At 48.3% G+C, this 25,641-nt stretch overlaps 2 protein-coding genes across 8 annotated transcripts in view; one reads left to right on the top strand and one right to left on the bottom strand.

Moving 5' to 3' along the window:
* CDS1 (CDP-diacylglycerol synthase 1) overlaps positions 1 to 15,737 on the bottom strand; it is a 79,623-nt gene extending 63,886 nt beyond the window's left edge. The window contains exon 1 of the mRNA XM_084759754.1: positions 15,304 to 15,737. Within this exon, the coding sequence (XP_084615880.1) occupies positions 15,304 to 15,420 (117 nt within the window). The 5' untranslated portion in view covers positions 15,421 to 15,737. The remainder of the gene's footprint in view (positions 1 to 15,303) is intronic.
* Positions 15,738 to 19,558: 3,821 nt separating this feature from the next.
* Positions 19,559 to 25,337, top strand: LOC311584060 (PRAME family member 20-like). Of its 7 annotated transcripts, none has more exons than XM_084758100.1 (4): positions 19,559 to 19,579; positions 22,196 to 22,513; positions 22,934 to 23,521; positions 24,498 to 25,337. In XM_084758100.1, exons 2-4 carry the CDS (start codon positions 22,227 to 22,229, stop codon positions 25,063 to 25,065), a joined length of 1,443 nt encoding a protein of 480 aa, XP_084614226.1. In that variant the 5' UTR covers positions 19,559 to 19,579; positions 22,196 to 22,226; the 3' UTR covers positions 25,066 to 25,337. The 7 variants fall into 7 exon arrangements, with proteins under 7 accessions (XP_084614226.1, XP_084614228.1, XP_084614227.1 ...); XM_084758102.1 differs by lacking the exon at positions 19,559 to 19,579 and adding an exon at positions 19,735 to 19,755; XM_084758101.1 differs by lacking the exon at positions 19,559 to 19,579 and adding an exon at positions 19,746 to 19,766.
* The last annotated feature ends 304 nt before the right edge of the window (positions 25,338 to 25,641 follow it).

The following is a 25,641-nucleotide window of genomic DNA, read 5'->3' as shown; positions in this document are numbered from 1 at the left end:
TGGGATTAAAGGCATGTATCACCACACCTGGACCTAAACTTTTCTTTACCAGAAATGCACTCTCTCCCAGGCTGGCCTTGAACTCAGATGTGTTTGTCTCTGACTCCTGGATTAAAGGCATAGTTTGGATTCCAGCAGGATCACACAGGCCTAGAGAGTCTTTGGATATGATCTCTTGCCAGAGCAGCCACGTTCTGCATTAGCATTCCTCTACACAAGGTTTTTCATCACAGCAACAGAACAGTAACTAAGACAGGCCTGATCTGTCTCAGAGTACAGAAAGCTGGCTAGCCGGCAGGCAGGCAGCATGAGTGCGTTTGCTTCTTTCTGCTCTTGACTGTGTATGGGGTTAGCTCTCTAGGACTCCTGCCCGTGATGGACTGAGAAGTCCAAACTAAAAAAAAAAAACCTCTTTCTCTTAGCAACATTGCTTGTTGTAGGGTTTTTCCCCCCAGCAACAGAAATGAAGCTGAAGCACCTCCCTGCCTGTGTGCGGCTCGCTCTCAGCTGCGTTCCTTGAGATCTGGGTTTAGCATACACCTCTTCGAGAAGCACATTTCATCCTAACTAAAGCATAAAAGATAATTCTCAAAGACTGTACATTAGACCAGCATTACTCAAACGTCAGAACTGAAAGCCCAATACGGACCCTCTGTTACAAAGACGGTGGCCTTGAAAGGCCATCAGTGGAGAAGATGAAGAACGCTTCAAACGACCAAGCGGCTACCTCACTGAGGCATGCTGAGTAGGTTTGAATGGTTTTTGAAAAGCAAAATGAAAGCTGCTTTTTGCCAAGCCCGTAGTTAACAACAATGCTCAAACATCTCTGCATCTTGAGCCCACAATTCCAGAGCGTGCACACAGCTTTCCTTTCGTGTCTCCACACCAGGGACCTGTACCCTTAGCTTCAATTTCCTGCCACATCCGGGCTTCCATGAATATCACCGGGTTTGCAATAGAAACGACTCCCCTACCTCTTCTACACCAAGCCTGCTGCCTATTTCCTTGTTCTCTGCTTTGGAGAAGCCACAGCCAAAACAGGGAACTGATCAGTCTAGGCTCCAGCCAGCAACTCAGCCTCTGGAGAGCAAGATGGCACAGTAGGTCAAAGTGAGTGTCAAGCAGGCCCGAAGACTTGGGTTCAAGCCCCAGAACGGACTCCAGCGTATAAAAATAAACTACATAAACAAAACAAAACAAAACTGGCCACCCATCTTTTGGGTACGTATTCGGCCTGCAGTGAGCCCACCTTTCGGCTTTCCTTCTACCATCATCAGCCCTTCTGGCATCACCCTCTGCCCTGAGCCTCAGCCTCCTGTCTGCCCACTCGAACCTGCTGTGCACACTGCAGCCAAGACGATTGTGCAAAGCCACACATCGGATATCATCGCTCCCCTGCCAAAAGACACCAGGGTGAAGCCAAATCACTTCGTGCTGTTTAGGCTGTCTCCGCAAGGGGACCCTGATCTTCTGGGCGTGCTCCCCGATGCCCCACTTTTCACCTGTCCTCCTCTCTTCCTGCGTGCAGATGCTTAGTCTCTGTGTGAAGTGTAAAGTTACACCCACCCCTCTCTTGCTCCTTCTCCTGTTTCTAACCTGCCTGCCCTACGCCTCAAGCCAGCTCCTGCAGGGACATGGTCTGAAGTCACCTGCAGGGCCACTTCTTTAGCATCGTCTTCTCTGACTCCCAGCTCCAGGTTAGCCAGTCTTCAACTGCGCTTCCAGAATTCTCAGTTTGCCAGTATGTATTTGTTACTAGTCCAGGTCCTTCTCAGAGAGAAAGTGCTGACCACAGGCACCACTCCTGATTGCAAGGAGCTGGCACTGGGCAAGGACATGCTGAATGAACTAACTCTGCTGGCTCTGCTATGACCTATGACTCTGCTACACTAAAACAAGCTGTCACCTGCTCTTGTGACAGATGACCTCTATAGCTAAGTCACCTGGCTTGGGACCCACGCTGTACTTAGGGAAAATGAGGACTTCTGAGTAGGAGTACGTTTCTTATCCAACTATAAAGCTCAAATAAAGATGTGTCTGCTAGCCAGGTGTAGTGGCATATGCCTTTAACCCCAGCACTTGGGAGGCAGACGCAAGCGGATCTCTGAGTCTGGTCTACCTACTGAGTCTTCAGACAGCCAGGACAATGTAGAGAAACTCTTGCCTTTAAAAAAAAAAAGTCTTCTACTGATGTCTGAAAGCCAAGAATGATGGACCTGATCACCTGCAAGTCTGGCTCCTACAGTGAAACTGGATCTGGACCTCGGGAGTGAGATGTTTCACGGGTCCTGGTTCACTTCCTTGTACCATCACCAAAGGAAGTAATCACTTCCACTTCACAAGTGAGAGGTAAATCAGCAGAGCACCCAAGTTTACACAGCTCTAAATGTGCCCCAAATCAGTCTGCACAGGAACGCTGAGCCCAAAAGCAGCCGACAGGCATGCCTTAAGAGCAGAAATTTAGTCTAACTTTAAAATGTTAGGACAAGAAGAGCCAAAGCAACTCTGAAAGAAGAAAGGACAGCCAGCGCTCGTGTGCAGGGGGGCTCATGAAGCTGGTCATCAAGACTGTGTGGCTCTGAAGCAAAAGACAAACTCATCAGAACAGAGTGCAGAAGGAACATATGTGCTCAGCTGATTCTCAACAACGCTGGAAAGACAATGCAGCAGGGAGGGCTGGAGTAACTGCAAACAGTCGTCGTCGTCGTCATCATCATCATCATCATCATCATCATCATCACCATCATCTTCTTGGCCCAGATCTTACAACATATATAACACTTAAGTAACAATGAAACTTTAAAAATTCCATAAAATCTCTAATCTTGGTCCCAGAAGATGCCTCCTGAATATGGTAACAAAAGCATGATCCGTAAAAGGAAAAAGAAAACAAAATTCATTAAATTATTTTGAAAGACACTGCTAAGAGAATGAAAAGACAAGCCAAAGACTAGGAAAAGGCCTCTGTCAAGCACATGGCTGGTGATGGTCTGACAGCCAGGACAAGGCCTCCATCAATCACACAGCTGGTGACAGCCTGACAGCTAGGACAAGGCCTCTGTCAATCACACAGCTGGTGACAGCCTGACAGCTAGGACAAGGCCTCTGTCAATCACACAGCTGGTGATGTCCTGACAGCTAGGACAAGGCATCTGTCAATCACATAGCTGGTGATGGCCTGACAGCTAGGACAAGGCATCTGTCAATCACATGGCTGATGACAGCCAGATAGCTAGAAGAAGGCCTCTGTCAATCACACTGTTAGTTACAGCCTGACAGTCATCTCAACTCTCAAAGTTCATAAGAACACAGTCAACAATTACAAACCAGAAGCAAATATTTTAGCAGACATTCTCTGCCAACAACAACACACAGATGGCAAGTGAACACAGGGAAAGATGCTCAACATTATTACTCATTAGAGAGACAGAAATCAAAACCTGCAATCGAAGCAGGCACAGAGCACACCAACCAAGTCCCAGCAGACTGAGGCCAGAGCAGTGTGAGTCTGAGGCCAGTCTGGGCAACAGACACACACACACACACACACACACACACACACACACACACACACACACACACACCAGGTGTTGGAAACTGTGAAATATGCTGCTGATGGGAGTGTAAAACAGGATAACAACTTCCGGAAAAGCTTGCCACTTTCTTAGAAAAGTAAATGTATAATCTCCAGATGATCTGGTCATTTCATTCCTAGGCATTTTCTCAGGGAAGATGAAAGTATTGTATTGTATGTGAAAGAATCCTATTGTATGTGGCTGCCCTCCCTCCCACTCTCTGTGTTTGTGTGTGGTGTGTGTGTGTGTGTGTGAGAGAGAGAGAGAGAGAGAGAGAGAGAGGAGAGAGAGAGAGAGAGAGAGAGAGAGAGAGAGAGAGAGAGAGAGAGAGAGAGAAACTACTGCTACATGGGCTGTATACCTGTATCTTTAAAATAATTATACTAACTAGAAAGGTGTGGGACATGCTTATAATCCTAGCTTTTGGGTGATGGAAGCAGGAGGAGCCAGAGTTCAAGGTCATTCAAAGCACAAAGCACAATGGAGTTGTGGCAAGCATGAGAGACATACGTTCCTGCCTTAAAAAAATCAGAAAAAGACAAGGGTGATGGTGCACACCTTTACCCCCAGCACTCAGGAAGAGGCAGGCAGATCTCTTGACTTGGAGGCCAGCCTGGTCTACAAAGGTGAGTCCAGGCTATCCAGGGCTGCAGAGAAATGCTGTCTCGAAAAACCAAAAAGAAAAAAAAAAGCCAGACAAAATGCAAAATGTACATATAGCATGCATATGAGTACATACATGCCTGTGTAGCGTTCCACTTGTGTAAAATCCCAGGAAACGTAACCCTAAGTTATTGTATTAGAAAGCGTAGCAGTGGCATGGAGGGATGGGGAGAGAATAGCAGACAGGAGACAGCTCCCAGGAGCAGATAATGCTCGTTATTTTAACAGCAGTGATGCTACACAGGGAAAACCAGGCCAGAACTCATCAGACTGTACCTGCTATGGGCTGTCTCCCCCTCCCCTAAGACCATACTCTGGGCCGTCTCCCCTCCCTCAAGGCAACACCCTGTTGCTAAACGGCACTGTGACAGTACTAAGAGGCCACATAGGTGCAGAGACTTCATGACTGGAACTAATGCCCTTGTGGGACATGGACAGATGATCTCTCCCCCCGCCCCCCACCATGTAAAGACAGCAGTGCCCTCACCAGGAACCAAAGCAGACAGAAATGTGGCCTTCCAGCCTCCAGAACTGTGAGAAACAAATTCCTGTTATTTAATTCGACCAGTCTGTGACACTTTGTTATAGCAACCTGAACTAACAGCATAGCACTTTGTGTTCAATTTAGTGAGCATCACTGCAGATTCTGAAACAAAGTCACCCACAGAGGGCTAAGATTCTTCCTGACAGTGAAAAGATAGGAATGCAGGCTAGCACCGGGTAGCAAAGAATATGGTACACTCAACACATTCAACCTGTAGTCAGATGCCCCCGGTTCCACATGGTTTAGAATTACACACAGATTAGGCTCTCAGCCAGCCTGGGAAGATATTATGTTATAATGCAAGGGAAAAATACAGCAATGAAATTTGCCAAGCAGCCAACTTCAAGATGGAGAGGTTACCCTGGATTGTCCTGTGGGTTACACATAAGCGCAAGGGAAGAGAACTGAGGAGCCTCTGAGGGTTAGCACAAGCGGTTCTGAGAATGGAGGAAGAGACAAGAAGCCATCGTGTGCGGGAAGACAGAGGAGCAAGGAAATGGAATTTCCCTTAAAAGACTCTAGGAAAATAGTCCTGCTGACACCTTGAGTTCAGCCCAGCTCATTTCAGAGTGCTGACTACCAAACTATAAGACAATAAGATGGGGCTGGAGAGATGGTTCACAGGTCAAGAGTACTGGCTGCTCTTCCTAGAGGTCCTGAGTTCAATTCCCAGCAACCACATTGTGGCTCACAGCATCTATAATGAGATCTGGTGCCCTCTTCTGCCTTGCAGGCCTACATGCAGGCAGAGCACTATATACAAAGTAAATATTTTTTTAAAAGGCAGTAAGTTTATGTTGCTTTGAGCCACTGTTTGTGGAGCTACGATACAGAAGTTATCAGAAATGAGATACCAAAACAAAGTCTCGGCCAGTTTGTGCGGTGCCAGTGAACCCCTCCAGCAACCCCCCTCTCTAGCCTCTTCACCCGCCACAGTTACACCCACCCAGGGCGACCGCCATGAACTCAAGCCCAGCCTTTCTGGCAGCCACAGCCTTGCCCTCTTCTGCCATGGCAGTATTTAAATTCCACCTGCTCTTGGGGTCTGTTCAGATGTCCCCACAGTTTGGCTCACTGTAACCTTTCCCTGGAGATATACGTCATTCTTAAAATTGCACCGTGCTAATGGTGTCGTTTATGTAAGTCTTAAATCCCAAATTAGAACTGAAGATCCCTGAAGGGCTAAAGGAACAGGATGACGGAGAAGCTCCGACAGCTGACGGTTTCCATTCAAACACTGGTTAGGACTGGGACAGCAGATGTGCACTTCACCTGAGATCTTATTAGTGCTCCGCTGGAGACATCACCGTTTTCTTATCCCATCAAAAAAAAGCAAAAGCAAAAACAGTCTATCAGCTAAGAAAAACTTTGCCTACCTGCAGGAACCTGCTGGATCCTGATTTGGGGGAGGCGAGCTCTGAAAGAAATCCTGGGAACAGTAAGAAACTCAGACTATGGATCTGGGTTTTTTTTAAAAGATGGGTCTGTGTTGCCCAGACTAGTCCTCTGCTCCTGGGCTTAGTGACCCTCTCATTTCAACCTCCCAACTAGTTGGAAGTGCGAGTGTGTGCCACTGTGGCCAGCCAGCTATCCAAGACTTGTTAGTTTTGAAGCTTGTGACGGTGTTGTGCCTATGCAGGAAGATGTCCTTAAGAGACACGTGCTTAGATAGGCATTAACCCCAGCACTGAGGAGGCAAAGGCAGGAGGGTCAGAGTTCAAGGTTATCCTCATTATGCAGCAAGTTCAAGGCCAGCCTGGGCTACACAAGTCAGTGTGTGTGTGGCTGTTCCCAGTGAATGTCCAGGCCAGCCTGGGCTACACATGTCAGTGTGTGTGTGACTGTTCCCAGTGAATGTCCAGGCCAGCCTGGGCTACACAAGTCAGTGTGCGTGTGCCTGTTTCCAGTGAATGTCCAGGCCAGCCTGGGCTACACAAGTCAGTGTGCCTGTGCCTGTTTCCAGTGAATGTCCAGGCCAGCCTGGGCTACACAAGTCAGTATGTGAGTGTGGCTGTTCCCAGTGAATGTCCAGGCCAGCCTGGGCTACATAAGTCAGTGTGAGTGTGGCTGTTCCCAGTGAATGTCTAGGCCAGCCTGGGCTACACAAGTGTATGTGTGTGTGGCTGTTTCCAGTGAATTTCCAGGCCAGCCTGGGCTACACAAGTCAGTGTGCATATGGCTGTTCCCAGTGAATGTCCAGGACATCTGCAGCTTATTTTCAAGCCATTCACCAACAAATATTTGCATATCCTAATGACAGGGCAAAGCAAACTTAGCAAAACATTTATAATTATTTAAAACTAAGGGCTGGATATTGATTGTAAAAGTAACTTTTGGGGGGGTTTGGTTCGGGAGTTTTTTGTTTGTTTTTGGTTGTTGTTGTTGGTTTTTTGTTTGTTTGTTTGTTTTTCGAGACAGGGTTACTCTGTGTGTATCCATGGATGTCCTGGAACTCACTTTATAGATCAGACTGGCCTTGAACTCACAGGGATCCACCTGCCTCTGCCTCCTGAATGCTGCACCACCATGCCTGCCTGTAAAAGTGATTTTTATTCGCTTGATTTGACTGTCATCTCCAAGATTTACTGCCTCTGTACAATCTAGTCTAGGCCTAGACCGTTTTCAGCCTCTGAGGCTTACTGTTGAGGAAGCTTGCCCTTTCTAGTTCTGGCTGTCCTGTTGAACTCAGCTGTTCTCACTCAAATTCCTCTCCCAGCTGATTTACTCAATCTGGCTTCTCTCAGCTTCTGACTGAGTTGCTCTGCTTAGCCTCAAACTAACTCCTGCGATCTGTTCTAATCTTCTGGCTCCTTCTCATTCTCTGGCTCATTCTTTCTTCACCTGTGCCTAGCTTGTTCTCTCTTCAGCCTGTCTCTGGAAAACAACTGCCTCTGAATTCCACAACTGAACTGCCACAAACTCAACTCCATTGCACTGCCTCCCAACTCACATACTCGATCTAACTGCCTGCAGAGAACTGACTAGAACTCAGAGATCTGCGTGCCTCTGTCTCCTGAGAGCTGGGATTACAGGTGTGTACCACCACCTCTTTACCTGAAACTTGCTCTAAACCAGGCTACCCTTGAACTCAAGAGATCTACTTGCCTCTGACTCCTGAGATTAAGCGTGTGTCTGTATTCCAGATGATTACACAGGCCTAGAAGATCTCTGAGTGTGATCTCTTGCCAGAATAGCCATGTTCTGAATTAACATCCCTCTAGAATTGATGATAATTAAAACTAAACAACATACTGTTTCAGGATGCAAACCTATGTGGTAAATCTATCAGAAAAAGGAGTCAAAAAAAAAAAAAAAAGAAAGAAAGAAAAGAAAAGTTACCCAGGTGGGTATCTGGAAGGTGCGAGGCATGAGGACTATTAAATATAGTACATGTCAGTCCATGCAAACAGGAGTACCACAGGCAGAATTCTGGGGAGTGCTACTTGCACTTGACTCCACATGCACCTGACCACACATGCACCTGACCACACATGCACCTGACCACACATGCACCAGTCTCCACATGCACCTGACCACACATGCACCTGACCACACATGCACCAGTCTCCACATGCACCTGACCACACATGCACCAGTCTCCACATGCACCTGACCACACATGCACCTGACCACACATGCACCTAACCACACATGCACCAGTCTCCACATGCACCTGACCACACATGCACCTGACCACACATGCACCAGTCTCCACATGCACTAGTCTCCACACGCATACCATCCCATATGGCTGCTACAAGACTCCACCTGACAGTAAGTGGGTGAAAGAAAATAACCACAACCAGGAAAGAGCCCCAGTCTAAGCTTGTTTCCTTATCTGGATTTCTACATATTAAGGTGAACTGTTAAGTCCAAGATGAGCGTAGTAAATGTTTACCACCCACCGCACCACCTTGTATTTGAAATAACCTACTTGGGACAGGAGGATGGCACGGCAGCGAGGCCTCATCCTATTGCCAGTGTTTGGTGCCCTCTGGCCAGTGAGATGGGATTCAGCACCCCACATCCAGCTCCCGGCCAGCCAGCCAAGAGTCCTGACACACGGGAACTGCCACCACTGCTAGGAAGCAACCTTACAGTTCACAAGCATTTAACACAAATAAGGATTGAACTCCATTCTGCGCACATCAACGTTGTGTTTAAAACAGACCTAGCCAGGCGTGGTGGCACACGCCTGTAATCCCAGCACTTAGGAGGCAGAGGCAGGTGGTTCTTTGTGAGTTCAAGGCCAGCCTGGTCTACAAAGTGAGTCCAGCATTGGCAGGGCTACACACAGAGAGAAACCCTGTCTTTTTTTTTTTTTTTTTTTTTAAGATTTATTCATGTATTGTTTATACAGTGTTCTGCCTGCATGCCAGAGGAGGGCACTAGATCTCATTAAAGATGGTTGTGAGCCACTATGTGGTTGCTGGAAATTGAACTCAGGACCTTTGGAAGAGCAGCCAGTGCTCTTAACCTCTGAGCCATCTCTCCAGCCCCGAAAATCCCTGTCTTGAAAAGACCAAAAATAACAAAACAATAATACAGAGTCTAAAATCTTGTTCTGACAAACTCTTAAGCAGACAGAACAATCACTAGAAGAATAATTTTGACCCTTTTGTGGGAAAAGGAAATTATCAAAACAACTAATCCAGCAGCACTCAGAAAATCCAGATCCACTGGTCCTCTTGGGAGCTGAGGGCATGTCATGCTGAGCTCTGACTGTAGAAGACCAGAGTGTGACAGTGAGGAGGCAGAAGTCCTTGAGCTGGATGCGCTGAGGGCCCAGGGACAGTGGCAGCTCTGAGAAGTGGTCCTGCCATCAAAGGCATGTCCAATCTATTAAGGAATCGCATGTGAAAGTACCTGTCTCATAAAGGGGAGACTCTCAGCAACCTTCCTACCTGGGATTTTACAACGAGCGACCCTTGCTCGCCTTATATGTTAGCCGTGAAGGGCGACATCTGGGCTGAGCCTTGCTTAGAGAGGCACCTGACAGTCATTTTCCCAAGACACAAAACCAAATCGAGGCTCAGAACCTGAGTATGAAGATCCTGAATGACCTGTTTCCTTGCACGGAACTAAAATATTTTTAAACAGTGTTTTCAAATACAGAAAAGTTGATGGAATGCCAACCCCTGTGATTAGCTGAGTCATGAATGGACATGTAACTCTCTCTTTTACAAAAAGGCACCCATATATGTCCATACGCAAACACAAAGAGTAAATATCCTCTATTAGCGTATATTAGTGCTAGAACATCTTTACACAGCCACGTTCTGAGACTGCTCTGAACTGTCCCATTCCCTTCTAGGAAAGATGCTTATCTTCCAGGAATTCACCAAAATGACCAACACAAAGGGAAAGGGGAGGGGCGTGGGAAATGTGTCTCCTAGAAGCGAGAAGGGTGACATTAAGGGCCTGGCTAATACTTAACAAGGATGCCCCATAAACGATACCAAGATGAAGCAGGAAGAGTGTGTGCTACCCAGCCTGCTGCTGGCGCTGTTAGGGTAAAGCAAGATTCTTGTGGAGAGAGTCAATGGTTGTTGACCAGAGTAAGCACTAGAGCATCATTAATTAGTGAGGGCACAAAGATACAGCCCTGTGCACCTGAAGTGACAGCAGGCTCCACAGAGCACACTTGTCAAGAACCAATGTAAAGAAGCCTACACCTCTGAATTCACAGCATGCTGGGTACATGAAAATAAAAGACCTCTAGGGTGTTAAAAAAAAAAAAAGAATCATTTTAATTAAATAAATAAAATATCACGCCTTTACCCGATACGTTTATGATGTGCACAAAATACTGACTGCTTGCATTGCAAAGTCCACTACAGTGGTATAGATAGAGTTGATCATAGATAGCTCATAATATTCTACAGGAAATTTCTCAAAATAATAAGACGCTTTGCAAGCCGGGCATGGTGGCGCACACCTTTAATCCCAGCACTGGGGAGGCAGAGGCAGATCGATGTGAGGCTGAGGGCCAGCCTGGTCTACAAAGTGGGTCCAGGACAGCCAAGGCTACACAGAGAAAGCCTGTCTCAAACAAATGAACAAAGATGAACTGCTTCAAGTCAATACACAAGACATATAACTTCATGCAGTAACATCAGGCTGTTCTTTAGAAAGCCCAAATATGGAAAAAGACTTTTAAGTGGCGCAGTATCACCCCTTGTCTCCCGACAGTTTAATGTCTATACACCCATATAGTGGCAGAGCCCACGGATCCTCGACACGCTCGCTCAGGAAGGCCCAAGAGGGAACTTGTGAAGGTCACACGAGGGAGGACTATGAGGAGCTCCTTCTGTCTGGAAGACGCTGACCTTCCTCAAAGTCCTTGCTGGCTGTTTCCACACAGTTGTTTCTATGAAGGCTCTCTACCCGTCCTAATCAAGCCTTCACACTGGAAGGCACGCCTTACCCCACTTCTCGGTTACGTCACATCTACTTTCCCACTGTGAGAAGGCAGCTGCTTTCCCCCTTGGCTATTACTAGGAACATAATGAGGAGCAAGTAGACAACGCCGAAGGACTCTGTGAGCTAAAACCCCTTTACAAACTTCAACTGCCTCGACCTATGAACCGGGAGGATGTGGCCTGTGACGATCTGCGACCAACTGAATCTGCACTGTGTTTGATAGATCCATTAGCCACTTCCTGGTCATTTAACGTCCTGAGCCTTAATAGGATCCCCTGCCAGTGTGTTCGGCTTGAGCTAACTTGTTTCTAGCATCCTTTGGCACTCACTTGGTTCTAAGTCCCTGTTTGACTGACAAAGTGGAAGGCCCATGGCAAGCACAAGGGTCTTCTGTCTTCTGCTTTTCCAAATAGTTCTGTACCTGCCCTCTATCTCTGCTCTGTTTTTCCTGAAGGAAAAAGCACGGGCCTTCGCTTCCTTTGCTGGCATCTATGTATCCCCTGTGTTCTCCATGCAGTCGTGCCTAGTGCTTAGGCCTGGGCACCAAGTCCGCACCTCATCTCTCAATGACTTCTTTCCAAGACACTCCCTAATCTTCCCTCATCCACTTTTTATCAAAAAATTTTTCATACAATTTATTTCCCCTCCACTGTTTCTCTCTCTCTCTCTCTCTCTCTCTCTCTCTCTCTCTCTCTCTCTCTCCCACCTCTCTCTCTCTCTCTCTCTCTCTCTCTCACACACACACACACACACACACACATACAGACACACACACACCAATCCCACTGAATTCTTTTCCAGCTGGCCTGCATGGGCCTGCTTGAGGTACCCAGTGACACTCTATTGGAGAGAACTGGTCTTCCCTTGCTTAGGGGTGGGAGGCTGTGTCCACTCCCCATCCCAGGGACCCCACCTGGCTGTGCACATGCTGCCTCAGTCTCTGAGGAGTTCGGGCCTGCCGTCAGTCCTGGACTGGGTCATCTGTCAGCTCTTTCCACCTCCTCCTCTGCGTGGCTCCCTGAACCCTGAGGGGAAGAGATCCCGTCTCCATCCCCTTCGCTTCCACTTCCCAAGGGCAGCGTGTTCCTCTCACTGTCCTAAGGGAGAGCCCGGTCTCAGGCTCAGTGTAGCCACTGAAGTCTTTGGCTACACCCTGTGTGCGGCTCAGCCTGTATTCTACAGCACTACGGATGACACTTTGTAAGCAACCCCTCCTCTTTCAGCGCCCAGGATCCTCGGCATCTTGGTAATTCCTCACATCCCTAACTCCTTACTAACGTGGACACACTTTCATTAGTCCCACCAAGTCACAGTCCCACCATCATCTTTCTCTCCACTGTAGGGCACCAGCTCCCCTAGACTGACTAGTAGCACCATCAGTCCCCCTGAATAGCTCCACAGTACCCTCCTTCTCAGGGTCCCGCCTTCCAGTACTTTCCAGATCACTGCAATGAATATGCAGAACTTCCCAGTGGAGAGCGAGATGTGGTGGCTCACACATAACCCCGGCACTGGACTATGCAACTACTACAGGAAACGCGACTTCAAGGGAAACCAATAACCAAAAACAGCAGCAAAGCCACGTCCAGTAGCTTCCCGCAGGAGTCCGTGAATAAAGAGGGACATCAAAGGCCACAAGGCTGTCAAGCGCTTGACCTCACCTGCCAACCAGGCAGTGTGCATGCTCTGGGATTTCTGATGTCTGTGCCCTGCTCCTAGCATGCCCAGTCAAGGAGCACCTCTGCACTGACTGGAACACCCTGCCCTAGCCCCTGCCCACTTGACTGACTCCCCAGGCTCCGTTTACTTCCTACTTCAACTCCCACATCCTCTTAGAGCTTCTCCTCCACTCAGGCCCTCCATGCTAACAAGGCTTCACAGATGTCTAATGGATCCGACCCATACATGGTTCTGGGGTGGGGCGGGGTCCTCGTCCTATGTCATGTACTACACACAGTCCCGGAACATTCCCCGGCATGTAAGCAGTGCTTTTTTCACATGTTAATTCTCTGGAGCACACAGCCTTCTCTGGACAGAAGTCTTGGGAGTGCAGGGTGTGAATGTGCCACGTAACAGCGGGCACACTCCTGCCCCCTTCACTTCTTGCACTAACTTCTAAAGGTTTTTTTTTTTTCCCCTTTTGCTGGGCTCTTGAACGGAACAGCACTTAAGAGTTTCGATGGACCAAATATTAACCAGCCTCCAACGGGTGACTGACTTAAAAATAGCCCTTGACCTGGAAATATAGGTGTGTTCAAACACACACCCTGATAAGAAAGGACAGACAGAGGGTACAGCTCCACGCCTGGGCGCTCGGCAAGCCAGGGGCTCCTGGAGCTGGGACTCTCGAAGGACAGGATTTCAGCAGCTCGAACACACTCACCCTTGTCAGGGGTCACAGATGGGCACGGGCACATTTCATCTCGGAAAGCAACAGCCCCCAAGATATGTAACAATGTCAGCTACCAATACAGCATTTATAAACAAACAAGCTGACTGAGTAAACAAGTCACCACAGGAGATGATTCTGATGAGTCAGATGACACCTGTTCTAAATACATTCTGGTGTTTAAAAATTAAAAATTAAAAATTAAAAAAAAATTTTAACCCTATTTTATGCACTGTTTTCCATCTCCAGAACATGTTTTGTCTTAATAAAAGCTCATTAGCTTCCTCCAGTTAAGGAAGTCGACATGAGGAGGCTGGTATTTCCTACATTCTAAAGGATACCAGTGCTAAAACAAAATCCCAACCTAATTAATTCTATTTTTGGTCTGGTTTCCAAGGCAGTTTTCAGAAAGGCTGTTCTCAGCCCTTTGCTCCCAGTTTCCAACCCTCCATAGCCGAAAAACTGTGTGTGTGTGTGTGAGATCCCTTGTCACATGTATGTATTTCCCAGACTCTTCTCTTCATACCTGTCAAGAATAGGAAAGAAGAAGCGGGCCAACTGTCTCCTAAGTTTTGGTCTAAAATCACATTATTTATTGCTTCCATGTTATTGCAGCACAGAACTGGGGCTCAAGTTCCATCAAGTTTATCAGTGTAAGTTTTAGAAGCAAATCCTGCCCCAGTCAAGCTGCCAGGAGTGTCAGAACAGCACAAAGCAGAAGACAGAATGGGAAAATTAGGTTCTAAGGCCAAAAGGCCCCGAACTTGACCTTTGGCCATCCAAGGCTACCTGAGAGGAGTTTGTTGTTGTTGTTGTTGTTGTTGTTTTATTTTTGTTTTTGTTTGAGCGGCTGAGGATGACGTTGATCGTCCTGAATGACGCCTCTCCCCTCACCCCACCCCCACCCCCAGTGCTGGATGACAGACAAATACCACCACACCATCTTCCACAAAAGAATTCTAAGAACGAGTCAAAAGTTTTGAGTTTCTCAAGCAAAGTGGAATTCTGTAAACATAAACTTTTATAGCAAATATATTCTCTGCCCCAATTTCCCAATCTAGTTCATGCGGTCGTAAAGCTTCATTTTTTTTTTTTTTCATCTCCAAAAGTTCTTATTGGAACCGGCTTATCAGAAAACATGGTTAAACTCTTGACTCTTTCTAGCTTTGACTATAATAGTGGAAGTACATCTGCATATATTTAAATACGAAGCAAGGTAAATCTATTTTAAAGGAGGGCGGGGTGTGAAAAAAAAGTCTGGAATTGGCCTGTTCTGATGAAATGAAATCCCCTGGTGGGACAATCGCCCATGGTGTTCCCAGCGTTTGACAGCCTCAACTCTCCGAAATCCATCAGCCCGGAAAAAGAACAGAGAGACGAAAGCGCAGCTTGGAGTAGCTCCAGAAGCCTGTCTGCGTCAGGCTCCAATGACAGGCTAGAACCCAAGGTGCCCGTCTTAAGTTTACTCCCAACTTTGTCGCCCTACGGAGGAAAGACGAGAGAGGTGGCAGCCACTAAACAGCCAGAGTGCCTGCAGTGACAGGTTCCATCCAGACCCCAGAGCGAGGGGATGGGGTCAAGAAGCTAAAGTGCAGTGAGGTTCAAGTGCGACAGTCCCGGCCCCGCTCGCCCTGGGGGATGCGCAGGACACCCCCCCCCCCCAGCGGCACACTCGCTCCGGGGGCGCCGCCCGGCCCCGCCGCACTCACTTTGTCGCTGGTGCTCTCCGTTTCGTGGTCGCCCCCGGCCGCCTCTCCCTCACGGGGTGGCGGCACCCCAGCTACCCCGGGGCCGGGGCAGCCCCCGCGGAACCGCAGCTCCAGCATGTCCCGCTCCCGCGTCGCTGGGCTGGCGTCGTCTAGCGCCCCGCCACCGCGGAGCCGCGCCGGGTCACCCCCAGAACGGCATCAACGAGCGAGCGCTCGAGGCCGCCGGCGAGGGGTGCGGGGCGGCGCGGACAGGCGGGCGGGCGGGGACGCGGCGCCGTTGCCAGGTGCGCGGCTCCACGCACTGGCTCCAGAGGGCGGAGGAGCAGCCCGGCCCTCCCTCGCGCCTCGCGACCGCGCCACCCAGCTCGCCCGCCCGCCCCACCTTCCCGCCGCCCAGCTCCCGCTGCTCGGTCACGCGCCGCAGGCCCCGCCCCGCCAGCCCCTCAGCGCTGCACTGCGGTGCCCAAGGCCCCGCCCATGTCGGTGACGTCAGCTCCCGGACCACGCCCCGGCCCCTTTGCGCAGGTGGGGCCTCGGAAAGGTGCGCGCAGGGTTGGGCACCTAGGGCGAGCCAGGGGCAGGAAGGTGCTGAGGCGATCCCGGGCTACTGGAAGCCCTAGACTGCGCACGGACATTAAACGGAGTTCAGCCGACTCCTTCAAGGGACTCGGCCCAGCTTGACACGCAGCGGCGTGGCGGAGCCTCTTAGGCGTCCCCAAGCAGAAACTTGCTGGGCAGGACAGACCCGTTGGCTCGGCGTTCCAGCCTGTGCTTTGCCTCCCTGGTTCCTGGGGATGAGTTGGCCAATAGTTTAAATCTCGTACCCAGGATCTGTACTGGGGAAACTCGAGTTTTTGAATCTCACACAATGTTCTACCACGGGGTCCTCAGAGAGCCTTTGATGCTAGGGCGCCGCGTTGCCAACCGCGTCTCTGAAAGACAAGGACCTTGGGACAGTAAAGGTGGAACAGGATGGACAGACACTTGATCTGAGTTAATTCCAGGCTAATCCTGTTAGCAGGTACTTAGTTTTCTTCACATGCATTTGAGAGCTAGACTTAAAAGGCCAAAGTCTCTCACACACACATGTAATTCACACAAACTGGACAGAGGAACACCTTTATTCTAATAAATCAACAATTTCCCAGGTCATAACTGACAAAGTGAAAATAAGTAACGTGTTGATCATAAATTCTAATAACCAGAAAAACCACATTGCGCCAGAGTAGTGTGCAATGAGAAAGAGACCCACATTTCTTTGCCTGGACAAACAGATCTCTAAAGCTGTCAAGTTCCAGGCAGGCCTGGTAGCTCCCGCCCTTAATCCCAGCACTCGCAAGGCAGAGGCAGGAGCTTCGCTGTGAGTTCGAGGCAAGCCTGGTTTACAAAGTGAGTCTAGGACAGCCAAGACTACACAGAGAAACCCCGTCTAGGTGGGGGGAAAGCTGTTATGTTCAGTTAGGGTTGCCAGCATCATTTTCCAAAATTATAATTTCTTGGTAAGCAGAACTTTGTAGCAAAAATGATGGTAGAGGGTCCCCTACGACTCAATGCTAAGCATGATGACCCAAGTTCAATCCCCAGGCCCTACGTACACGGTAGAAGTAAAGAACTGCCACCAGGAAGTTGTCCTTTGACCTCCAGGTGCGCGGGCGCGCACGCGCGCGCGCGTGCGCGGGCACACACACACACACACACACACACACACACACACACGATAAATATGATTTAAAAGTAATGGAAGATAAGAGAGTAAGTCCTCTGAGTGATGGAAGTGGTATGGTTTTTCTGGAAGGAACAGAAAGAATACTTCAAGTAATTAGGTTAATTGTTTCCTCTTTCTCTCTGCCCCCGCCCACCTTTAAAAAGTACTTCCTGATAGGAAGGTCAAAGGTCAGCAGAAGAGGCCACACAGGCTACAGTGGTATTGGCTCCTACCCAGCAGAAAGGAGGATTCCAGCTCCTTTCAACTTTCTTCCAGGACGTTGGGGAGCCAGAGTTCTAGCCCCAGTGGCACCAGTTATCTCTGTGTCCTCTAGTAAGTGGGTAAGCCTATGTCCCCATCTGTAAAGTGAATAGTAAGGAGTTTGTTGCCCGGTCCCTTCAAGTGGTTACAGTGTCAAGTTCTGACCCTTTCTTACACTCAACATCGCGCCCCCCCTTCCCCCAGCCAAACCCTCAGTACTCTTCCTTTTCTTTCTTCTCCCTTTGCAGTAGGAGAGAGGGAAAGCCTACTGAGAGTGACAAGAGGGGATGACAGAAGTCAGTGAGCATAACAACAACAACAACAACAACAAAACCTGTGCTCCTCCACCCAGGGAAGAGGGGCAGCGCAGACCCATCACAGTGTTCCCGCCTTTCCTGAGCTCTGCCACTCCCTGCATGTCAGCGGAGATGGTAATTTATTCCTGTCTTGATTATAGTTATTGACTTTAGTTGAATGATCGATGCAACCACAGACTGAGGGCTCGCCGCGGAGCCGGCCCCTCCCCTCAGACAGTCAGCAGGGTTTCTTGGAGAAACAAATGAATAGAGATCTATAGTCTGGTGGAAAATTATTCGGTGTTTACATTTTGACTTACACGGTGTGGCGGCTGTTGTTGGATGTCAACGTGACTACATCTGGAATTACATCTAAGAGGGATTTTTCTTGATTGGCTCATCTGAGGTAGGAAGGCCCACCTTAAACCTGGGCCACACCTTCTGGTAGTAGCCTCTGTAAAGAACAAGGAAGAAGGAAGCCCTTGCTGTTTGTTCAACCCCTGCTCACACTGGCAAGGCCATTTCTTCACCATTATCAGAGCCCACTTCTTTGGAATTCCTGAGCATACTGAAGACCAGCTGAGACATCCAGCCTCGTGGGCTGAACAACTATCATATTTGTGGACTTTCCATCAAGAGACAGCCATGGTGGAATATTCAGAACACGACCTATAAGGCATTCAAATAAATTTCCTTTAGATACATAGACAATAAAGAGACGATAGATAGATAGATACTCATTTTGTCAGTGCTATTTCTCTAGAGAACTCTAACTCACATGGATACCCACTTTTCTTCATTTTCCACTTTACCTGTAAAAAGAGATTAAGTTTAACGTGTATTAAAAGAAGTTCTAAGCCAGGCATGGTGGTGCAAACCTTTAATCCCAACACTCTGGGAGACAGAGGCAAGCTGATCGCTGTGAGTTCGAGGCCAGCCTGGTTTACAAAAATGAAGTCCAGGACAGCTAAGGCTACACAGAGAAACCCTGTCTCTAAAAACAAAACAAAACAAAACCAAAACCAAGTTTTAGTAATAATTTTTTGTTTGTTTGTTTTTCAAGACAGGGTTTCTCTGTGTAGCCTGGCAGGCTTGGACTCGCTTTGTTAGACCAGGCTGGACTCGAACTCACAGCAATCTGCCTGCCTCTGCCTCCCGAGTGCTGGGATTAAAGGTGTGTGCCACCATGCCCAGCTCTGTAGTAATGATTTTATACTTTACTTAAAACATATTACAGGGCTGGAGAGATGGCTCAGTGGGTAAGAGCACCACCTGCTGTTCCAAAGGTCCTGAGTTCAATTCCCAGCAACCACATGGTGTCTCATAACCATCTGTACTGTGATATGGAGCCCTCTTCTGGCTTGCAGGAGTACACGCAAGCAGAGACTGTATACATAATAATAAATAAATAAATCTTTAAAAAACATATTATAATGTATTTATCCATAACTGGCTTTATTGCACTTTATGTTTGCAGACTTTTTGCAATGACTTTTTTCTTTTCTTTCTTTCTTTTTCCCACTTGTTGCATTTGCATTCTATGAAACAACCGTGTCATTTAATGATTCCTAAGCCTCACCTGTCACTCTGGCTACAGTTTGACCTGCTTGAAGGGTTTCCAAGAATCCCTGAGTATATGGGAAATGCTGGGCCAAGACACACTTCTTTGATAGTTTCAAGAGTTTCCACTGCAGTGGTCTTGGACCTTTTTATTTTTATTTTTATTTGCTTATTTTGTTTTGTTTTTAGAGACAGGGTTTCTCTGTGTAGCCTTGGCTGTCCTGGACTCTCTTTGTAGACCAGACTGGCCTCTTAGCAAGGGATTTATTTGCTGGGGAGTGTGGAAGGGAGTAATGATGTTGTTATTTATATGTGTCTGTTATAGTTGTGGTTTTAACTTATCCTGTTGCTCACAATAATAGGAACAGGAGATGCAGAGACACCCCGCCGCCCCCCAACTTCTCCTCTATGATGGCTCCCAAGGTTTCAAAACAGACTAAAGCCTGCCTCTTAGGTGAGAATTTGAGCTTTCTTTCCACAAGAAAGGTTATGAGGCACATGCCTGCATCGTCTCCAGCTTCCAAGGGAAGAAAAACCCAGCCTTGCGGAATGTTTCTGCTTGCCTGGCTGTCCTTCCTGTAGCGTTTGTGACTTGGCCTATTGTCCCTGCTGCACCTTTCAGCTCTTTATGTTAGTTGAAGGTAAGCATTTCTGATTTAAGAGGGAAGGAAGTGAGCACAAGAGGAGGGAGGGAGGGAGGGAAAATAATAATATAGGTGGCTTTAAAAGCTACGGGAAATAGTATGATTAACTATCAAAAAAGGGGCACACCCATAATACGTGTAACTCAGGAGATGAACATGTATGTACAGTTTTAATGAACTCTTCTCATTTAGGCTGACAGTGCTCCTTTCAAGAACCAAGGACCACTGTGGTGGTTTGAAAAAGAATGCCCCTCCCCCTCCAGAGCCAGTGTGGTGGCGCATGCCTTTAATCCCAGCACTTGGGAGGCAGAGGCAGGCGGATCTCTGTGAGTCAACGACAGTCTGGTCTACACAGAGAAACTCTGTGTCGGGGGCAGGAGGAGGGGGTGGGTAAGAATTGAAGAGCTGGAGAGCGAAGCGGTTCAGGCCTTTAATCCCAGCACTCCAGAAGCAGAGGCAGGAGGATCTCTGTGAGTCCACAACAGTCAGGGCTACACAGAGTAACCCTGTCTCGAAAAGAAAAAAGAAAGAAAGAAAGAAAGAAAGAAAGAAAGAAAGAAAGAAAGGCACCATATGTTTATAGATTTGAGTACTTGAACACCAGAGAGTGTCACTATTTGAAAGGATTACAAAGTGTGGCCTTGTTTGAGAAAGTGCGTCACTGGAGGTGAGCTTTGGGGTTTCAATGGTCCAAAACAGGCCCCATGGCTCTTTCTTCTTCCTCTTGCCTGCTGGTCCAGATGTAGAACTCTTGGTCCGGCATCATGTCTGCCTGCGTCCCACTGTGCTTCCCCCAACGTTGATAACGGGCTGAAACTTCGTTTTTGGTTTTGGGGGTTTTGTTTTGTTTTCCGAAACAGGGTTTCCCTGGGTAGCCTTGGCTGTCCTGGACTCACTTTGTAGACCAGGCTGGCCTGAAACTCACAGCGATCCGCCTGTCTCTGCCTACCCGAGTGTTGGGATTAAAGGCATGCGCCGCCACCACGCGTGCGCATGTGCATAGCGACAGGGAAGGCTTTGATTCCAGTCTTGCGAATGGAATCCAAACTGGGACTAACTGTATGGGACTCAAATATCCAATCAGATGGCAGTTTGTGTTTGGGAGGTGGGGCTGTAGTGGGGGGAGGGGGTGGGCAAGACCGGTTTATAAAGTTACAGAGGAGCCACTCAGTGAGCTGGAGTCTGAAGTTAGCAGCCTGCTTCTGCTGGGATCCAGAGATCCTGAGCTCAGCTCACCGGTGCTCAGAGCTGGTAGGTCACTTCCCTCCAATGGAACAGGCCACCCAAAAGAGAGAGATTAGACCCAAGATGACAAAGTAACGTATGTATGTATGTATGTATGTATGAATGAATGTACGTGGATTTATTTCTGGATGTCTATAATTTAAAAATACCTTTTTATTATAATGCATTTTTGTATTCATTTGACATAACTTTAAGTAATACAGGATGGAATAACAACCCAGTTTCCTAGTTTTTCCCAGGCAGGTGTTTTGTTTTAGAGAAAACATGGGTAGGTTGGGTGTGTGTAAAACTTCCCAACCTCTGTTGTTTGGGGACTTGTCATACAATCTATGTCTGATTGCCACACAAAGATGGTATCAGCTTTCGGATTGTTGGGGACCCCTTCCCAGTGGGGATGGGACTGAGTACAGCATTGGTTGAGGTTGGATGAAACACAGGGGGTACTTGGTGGATTTTTGTTTTTGTTTTGGGGGGGTGGTTATGGAGACAGCATTTCTCTGTGTAGCCTTGGCTGTCCTAGACTCACTTTGTAGGCCAGGCTGGTCTTGAACTTTCAACAATCTGCCCACCTTTGCCTCCCGAATGCTGGGATTACAGGCGTGTGCCACCACACCCAGCCCTTGGGTGTACTTGTTTGCTTGTTTGTTTGTTTTGGTTTTTCAAGACAAAGTCTCTCTGTGTAGCCTTGGGCTATCCTAGACTCACTTTGTAGACCACACTGACATGGAGCTCACAGTGATTCTCCTGCCTCTACCTCCCAGTGCTGGGGTTAAAGGTGTGTGCCACCATGCCCTGCTGCCCCTAGGGTGTACTTGTGAGAAGCTTCTCATGACTTCAGTGAGAGTTTGGCTTTAAGACCACCGTTAAGAGCAATAGCTTAAACTGACATTGCCACCATTGCCAAAGCAATAACTCTGACCATGGGTGGTTCTGGTGATGGCAAGGAAGTTTTCTAAACTTTATCATGACAATATATTCTTAGCTGGGAGTGGTGGCTCACACCTTTAATCCCAGCACTCAGGAGGCAGAGGCATTTAGATTACTGTGAGTTCAAGGCAAGCCTGGTCTACAAGGTAAGTCCAGGACAGCCAAGGCTACATAGAGAAACCCTGTCTTGAAAAACAAAACAAAACAAACAAAAATATATTTAATATATATATTCTTACCTGAATGCTTCCCAGGGTGCCTTCTGACTGAAGAAGACCTTGCAGGATGAGTGTTCAGACCCCACCCAGACTCCTGACGCTAGCAAGGCAGGCTCTGCTGAAATATGAGGCCTTGGCGATTTCTGATGTGGAGAAACTGCCTGTGGAGCTCTTCCCAGAACTGTTCAAGGAGGCCTTCACTGGCAGACACACTAAGATCGTGATGGCTATGGTGGCAGCCTGGCCTTTCCCCTGTCTCCCTGTGGGGGCATTGATGAAGACCCCTGACTTGGAAACCTTCCAGGCTGTGTTGGCAGGAGTAGACATGGGGCTGAAAAGAAGGTTTCACTCCAGGTAAGCAGTAAGCCAGAACTGTAGGACGGAGCTCTGGAGTACAGGAAAGAGCCTGTGGGGTCGAGGAGAATGGCTTCTTCACCCTTGCATGGGAGGCTTCCGGTGGGATCATCAGGCAGGGATGCAGAGGCCTTGACAGCCAGTCTTGGCTTGTACTAAGGATATTGACTGTGGACTGGACCTTAGAGCAGACGCAGCTGCCCAGTGGAAGGAGCCGCCCTGGCGTTCCCATGACCACTAATAATGGGACGGAGGAGAAATAGAGAGCAAGTTAGCGGAAGGAAACAGTCAAATCTACACATGGAGCTCAGGGAAAGCTTCCGTAGCATGTGTGAGGGCAGAGTTTAGAGGTGTGTAGTAAAAGCTGATTCAGTCTTGGGTCTTCTCATGTAGCTGATGTTTCACGTGCTTTACCCACAGGAGGGGAAAACTTCAGGTTCTTGACCTGAGGAACAAACAGAATGAATTCTGGAGCATCTGGGCTAGAGCAAAGCATGGGGGCTGCCCAGCAAAGACTCTGCATAAGAAGCAAGTAGTGAAGGTTCTTCCCAGATATGCACTGAGGCAGCGTCTGAAGGTGATGACAGAACTATGCCTCAGGTCCCGACTGGATGAAGAACAAGCATGCTTCTTGCAGTGGGCCGAGCAGAGAAAGGGCTCCATAAATTTCTACTGTAGGAAGTTGAAGATCTGGGCTCTGCCTGCCCACGATATCATTAAAATCTTGAATATTTTCCGTCCAGAGCACATTGAGGAATTCGAGCTGAGCACAGAGTGGAATGCCTTGAGGCTGGCACAGCTTGCCCCCTACTTAGGCCAGATGAGCAATCTTCGCAAACTCTTCCTGGCACCCACCTGCAGGAATGCCCTCAAGATTGACAACAGGGTGGCAGACATACAAGAGTGTGTCTGGAAGTTCATTTCTCAGTTCTCGGAGTTCAACTGTCTCCAGCATCTCCGCCTAAGTGGCATCTCCTTGCTCAGAGGCAGGATGAATCAGGTCTTTGGGTGAGCAAGGATGGCGGGCTGGGTCAACGACCAGAGCAAACCTCTCCTTTTTTTTTTTTACTTTAAGGATTAGTGGTGCGTGGTGCCTGCCAGTCACCGGGAACTAACATGTAGGGCCCAGGCGACTATAAACTTACTCCTGTTTCCATGTGTAGTGAGTCACGGTCTCAAATGCCCACTCATGAAAGGGGAGGGCTTAGGTGGGATAAAGGGTAAGTCAGATGTGCTAAGAATGGGTTGTGATTCTTGGAATCATGCCCATCCAATGAAATGGAAAGGGAACGGGAAGGGAAGAGCACAATTAGGAGTTCCGAGGACTCACCAGTGTGGAGGTAAACTCTGTGCTCAGATCTGTGAGAACAGCCTCAGCCTGCCCCAAACTTCCCATGGGTGAAATGCTTTGAGCCCCAGCAGAGCTGAGTGCTTGGGACAATGGGGATGGTGTGGGGGAGTAAATGACAGCAAGAGTGACTGTGCAGAGGCTGTGATGGAACCCAGAGTCCACTGAGCCCACAGGAAATGTCGCTAGATCCTCTTAGGACTCTCATGGGTTGGAACTTCTCCTGTGTGCTTTCTGCGCTTATGGGCTGAGCCTGGTTATGGCTTGAGAGTGAGGAGGCCAGGAGAGAAATTGTGGGTTTGACTTGACTGAGCAGTTTCCAACAAGAAGCAGCTTAGAGCCGGGCAGTGGTGGCGGCGCATGCCTTTAATCCCAGCACTTGGGAGGCAGAGGCAGGTGGGTTGATGTGAGTTTGAGGCCAGCCTGGTCTACAAAGTGAGTCCAGGACAGCCAAGGCTACACAGAGACACCCTGTTTCAGAAAAAACAAAAACAACAAAGGAAGCATCTTAGATAACATCCTTGATTATTTGGTCAAACTGACCTTGGGGCACCTGGTTCCTTCTACCTCTGGGTAAATCCCACCCTACACTCACCAACAGCATTTGCCACAACTAACAGCCTGGTCTATCCCTAGGTGCCTGATGCCCTTCTTGGACACCCTCTCCATCAGTCACCACCAAATCTCCCAGCGAGACTTGAACTGCCTCACTTGGCGTCCAAAGCTCTTTAAGCTAAAACATCTGGACATGAGTGGTGTGGTCTTACTGGCTTTGGATGTTGTTCCTCTCGGAGTTTTCCTAAAGACTGTGGCAGGCACTTTGCAGACCCTGGACTTGACAGGTTGTAAGATGAAGGACCCACATCTCATTGTCCTCATGCCCGCCCTCAGCCAGTGCTCCCAGCTCCTCAAGGTCAGTTTCTATGGCAATGACTTCTCCATGGCCATCCTGATGAGCCTTTTACAGCACTCGGCCAACTTGAGCAAGATGGATGAGGAGCGATACCCCGCCCCTCGGGAGTGCTGCCACATGCGGGGTCGTTACTCTATAGAGAGGTTTGTCCATCTTTGTGCTCAGCTCGTGGGTACACTCAGGAGCATCAGGGAGCCTAAGAGCATCTCCTTTGCTACAGATACCTGCCCTAAATGTGGGGGGCACTCTGTCTATAACCTAGAGTCTAGAACCTACTGTCGCTGCTTATGAGAAACAGGAAAACATGGCTACCGCATTTGAAGAAATGGAAAGCTTGGCACCCAGCTCTCATCCTGGATGCCGAGGGATTGTGACTTTAGACACTGCTCAGATTGTTGGGAGAGAAAATGATGTGTGGTAAGTTGTATCTTGGAGGCTGAAGTTGCCCTGGAGAACAATGGGACCGTGGGAACAGGGGTCATTTATAAGTGGCCCTAGCCATAATAATGCCCCATTTTCTGTATAGTATGATATCAATAAAACAATTTTCTTCTGCATTGGAATACTTGTTGAATACATAGAACATGGGCTCTTTGCTTAAATGTCATTGCTTGTGTCTAAATTCCATAAATGATTTAAATTTAAGGACTCCTCAACAAATGCTCTCTGGAGAGAAATAAAAATAAACAGACTATTGGTGGTAATGTCAACAATCCAAAATCTGGCATAGGTGGATATCTCAGCCAGGGTGGGCCACATATAGACATCTAGGCCAGCCTAGAGTTCAGAGGTGTAACAGCCCTGGCTCTGTCCTGGACTTTGTAGACCAGGCTGACCTCACACTCACAGAGATCCGCCTGCCTCTGC

This window comes from Acomys minous (genome assembly GCF_964271855.1).
Source record: "Acomys minous genome assembly, chromosome: 15".
Classification (NCBI taxonomy): Eukaryota; Metazoa; Chordata; class Mammalia; order Rodentia; family Muridae; genus Acomys; species Acomys minous.
The sequence above is the reverse complement of the archived record's forward strand: the minus strand, read 5'-3'. Positions and strand labels throughout refer to the sequence as shown.

Excerpts from the sequence above, each read along its gene's own strand:
- LOC311584060 (XM_084758100.1), top strand. The coding sequence starts at position 22,227 with ATGAGTGTTCAGACCCCACCCAGACTCCTGACGCTAGCAAGGCAGGCT. Across the intron at positions 22,514-22,933 it reads AAAAGAAGGTTTCACTCCAG|GAGGGGAAAACTTCAGGTTC; the intron begins GTAAGCAGTAAG and ends CTTTACCCACAG. Across the intron at positions 23,522-24,497 it reads AGGATGAATCAGGTCTTTGG|GTGCCTGATGCCCTTCTTGG; the intron begins GTGAGCAAGGAT and ends GTCTATCCCTAG.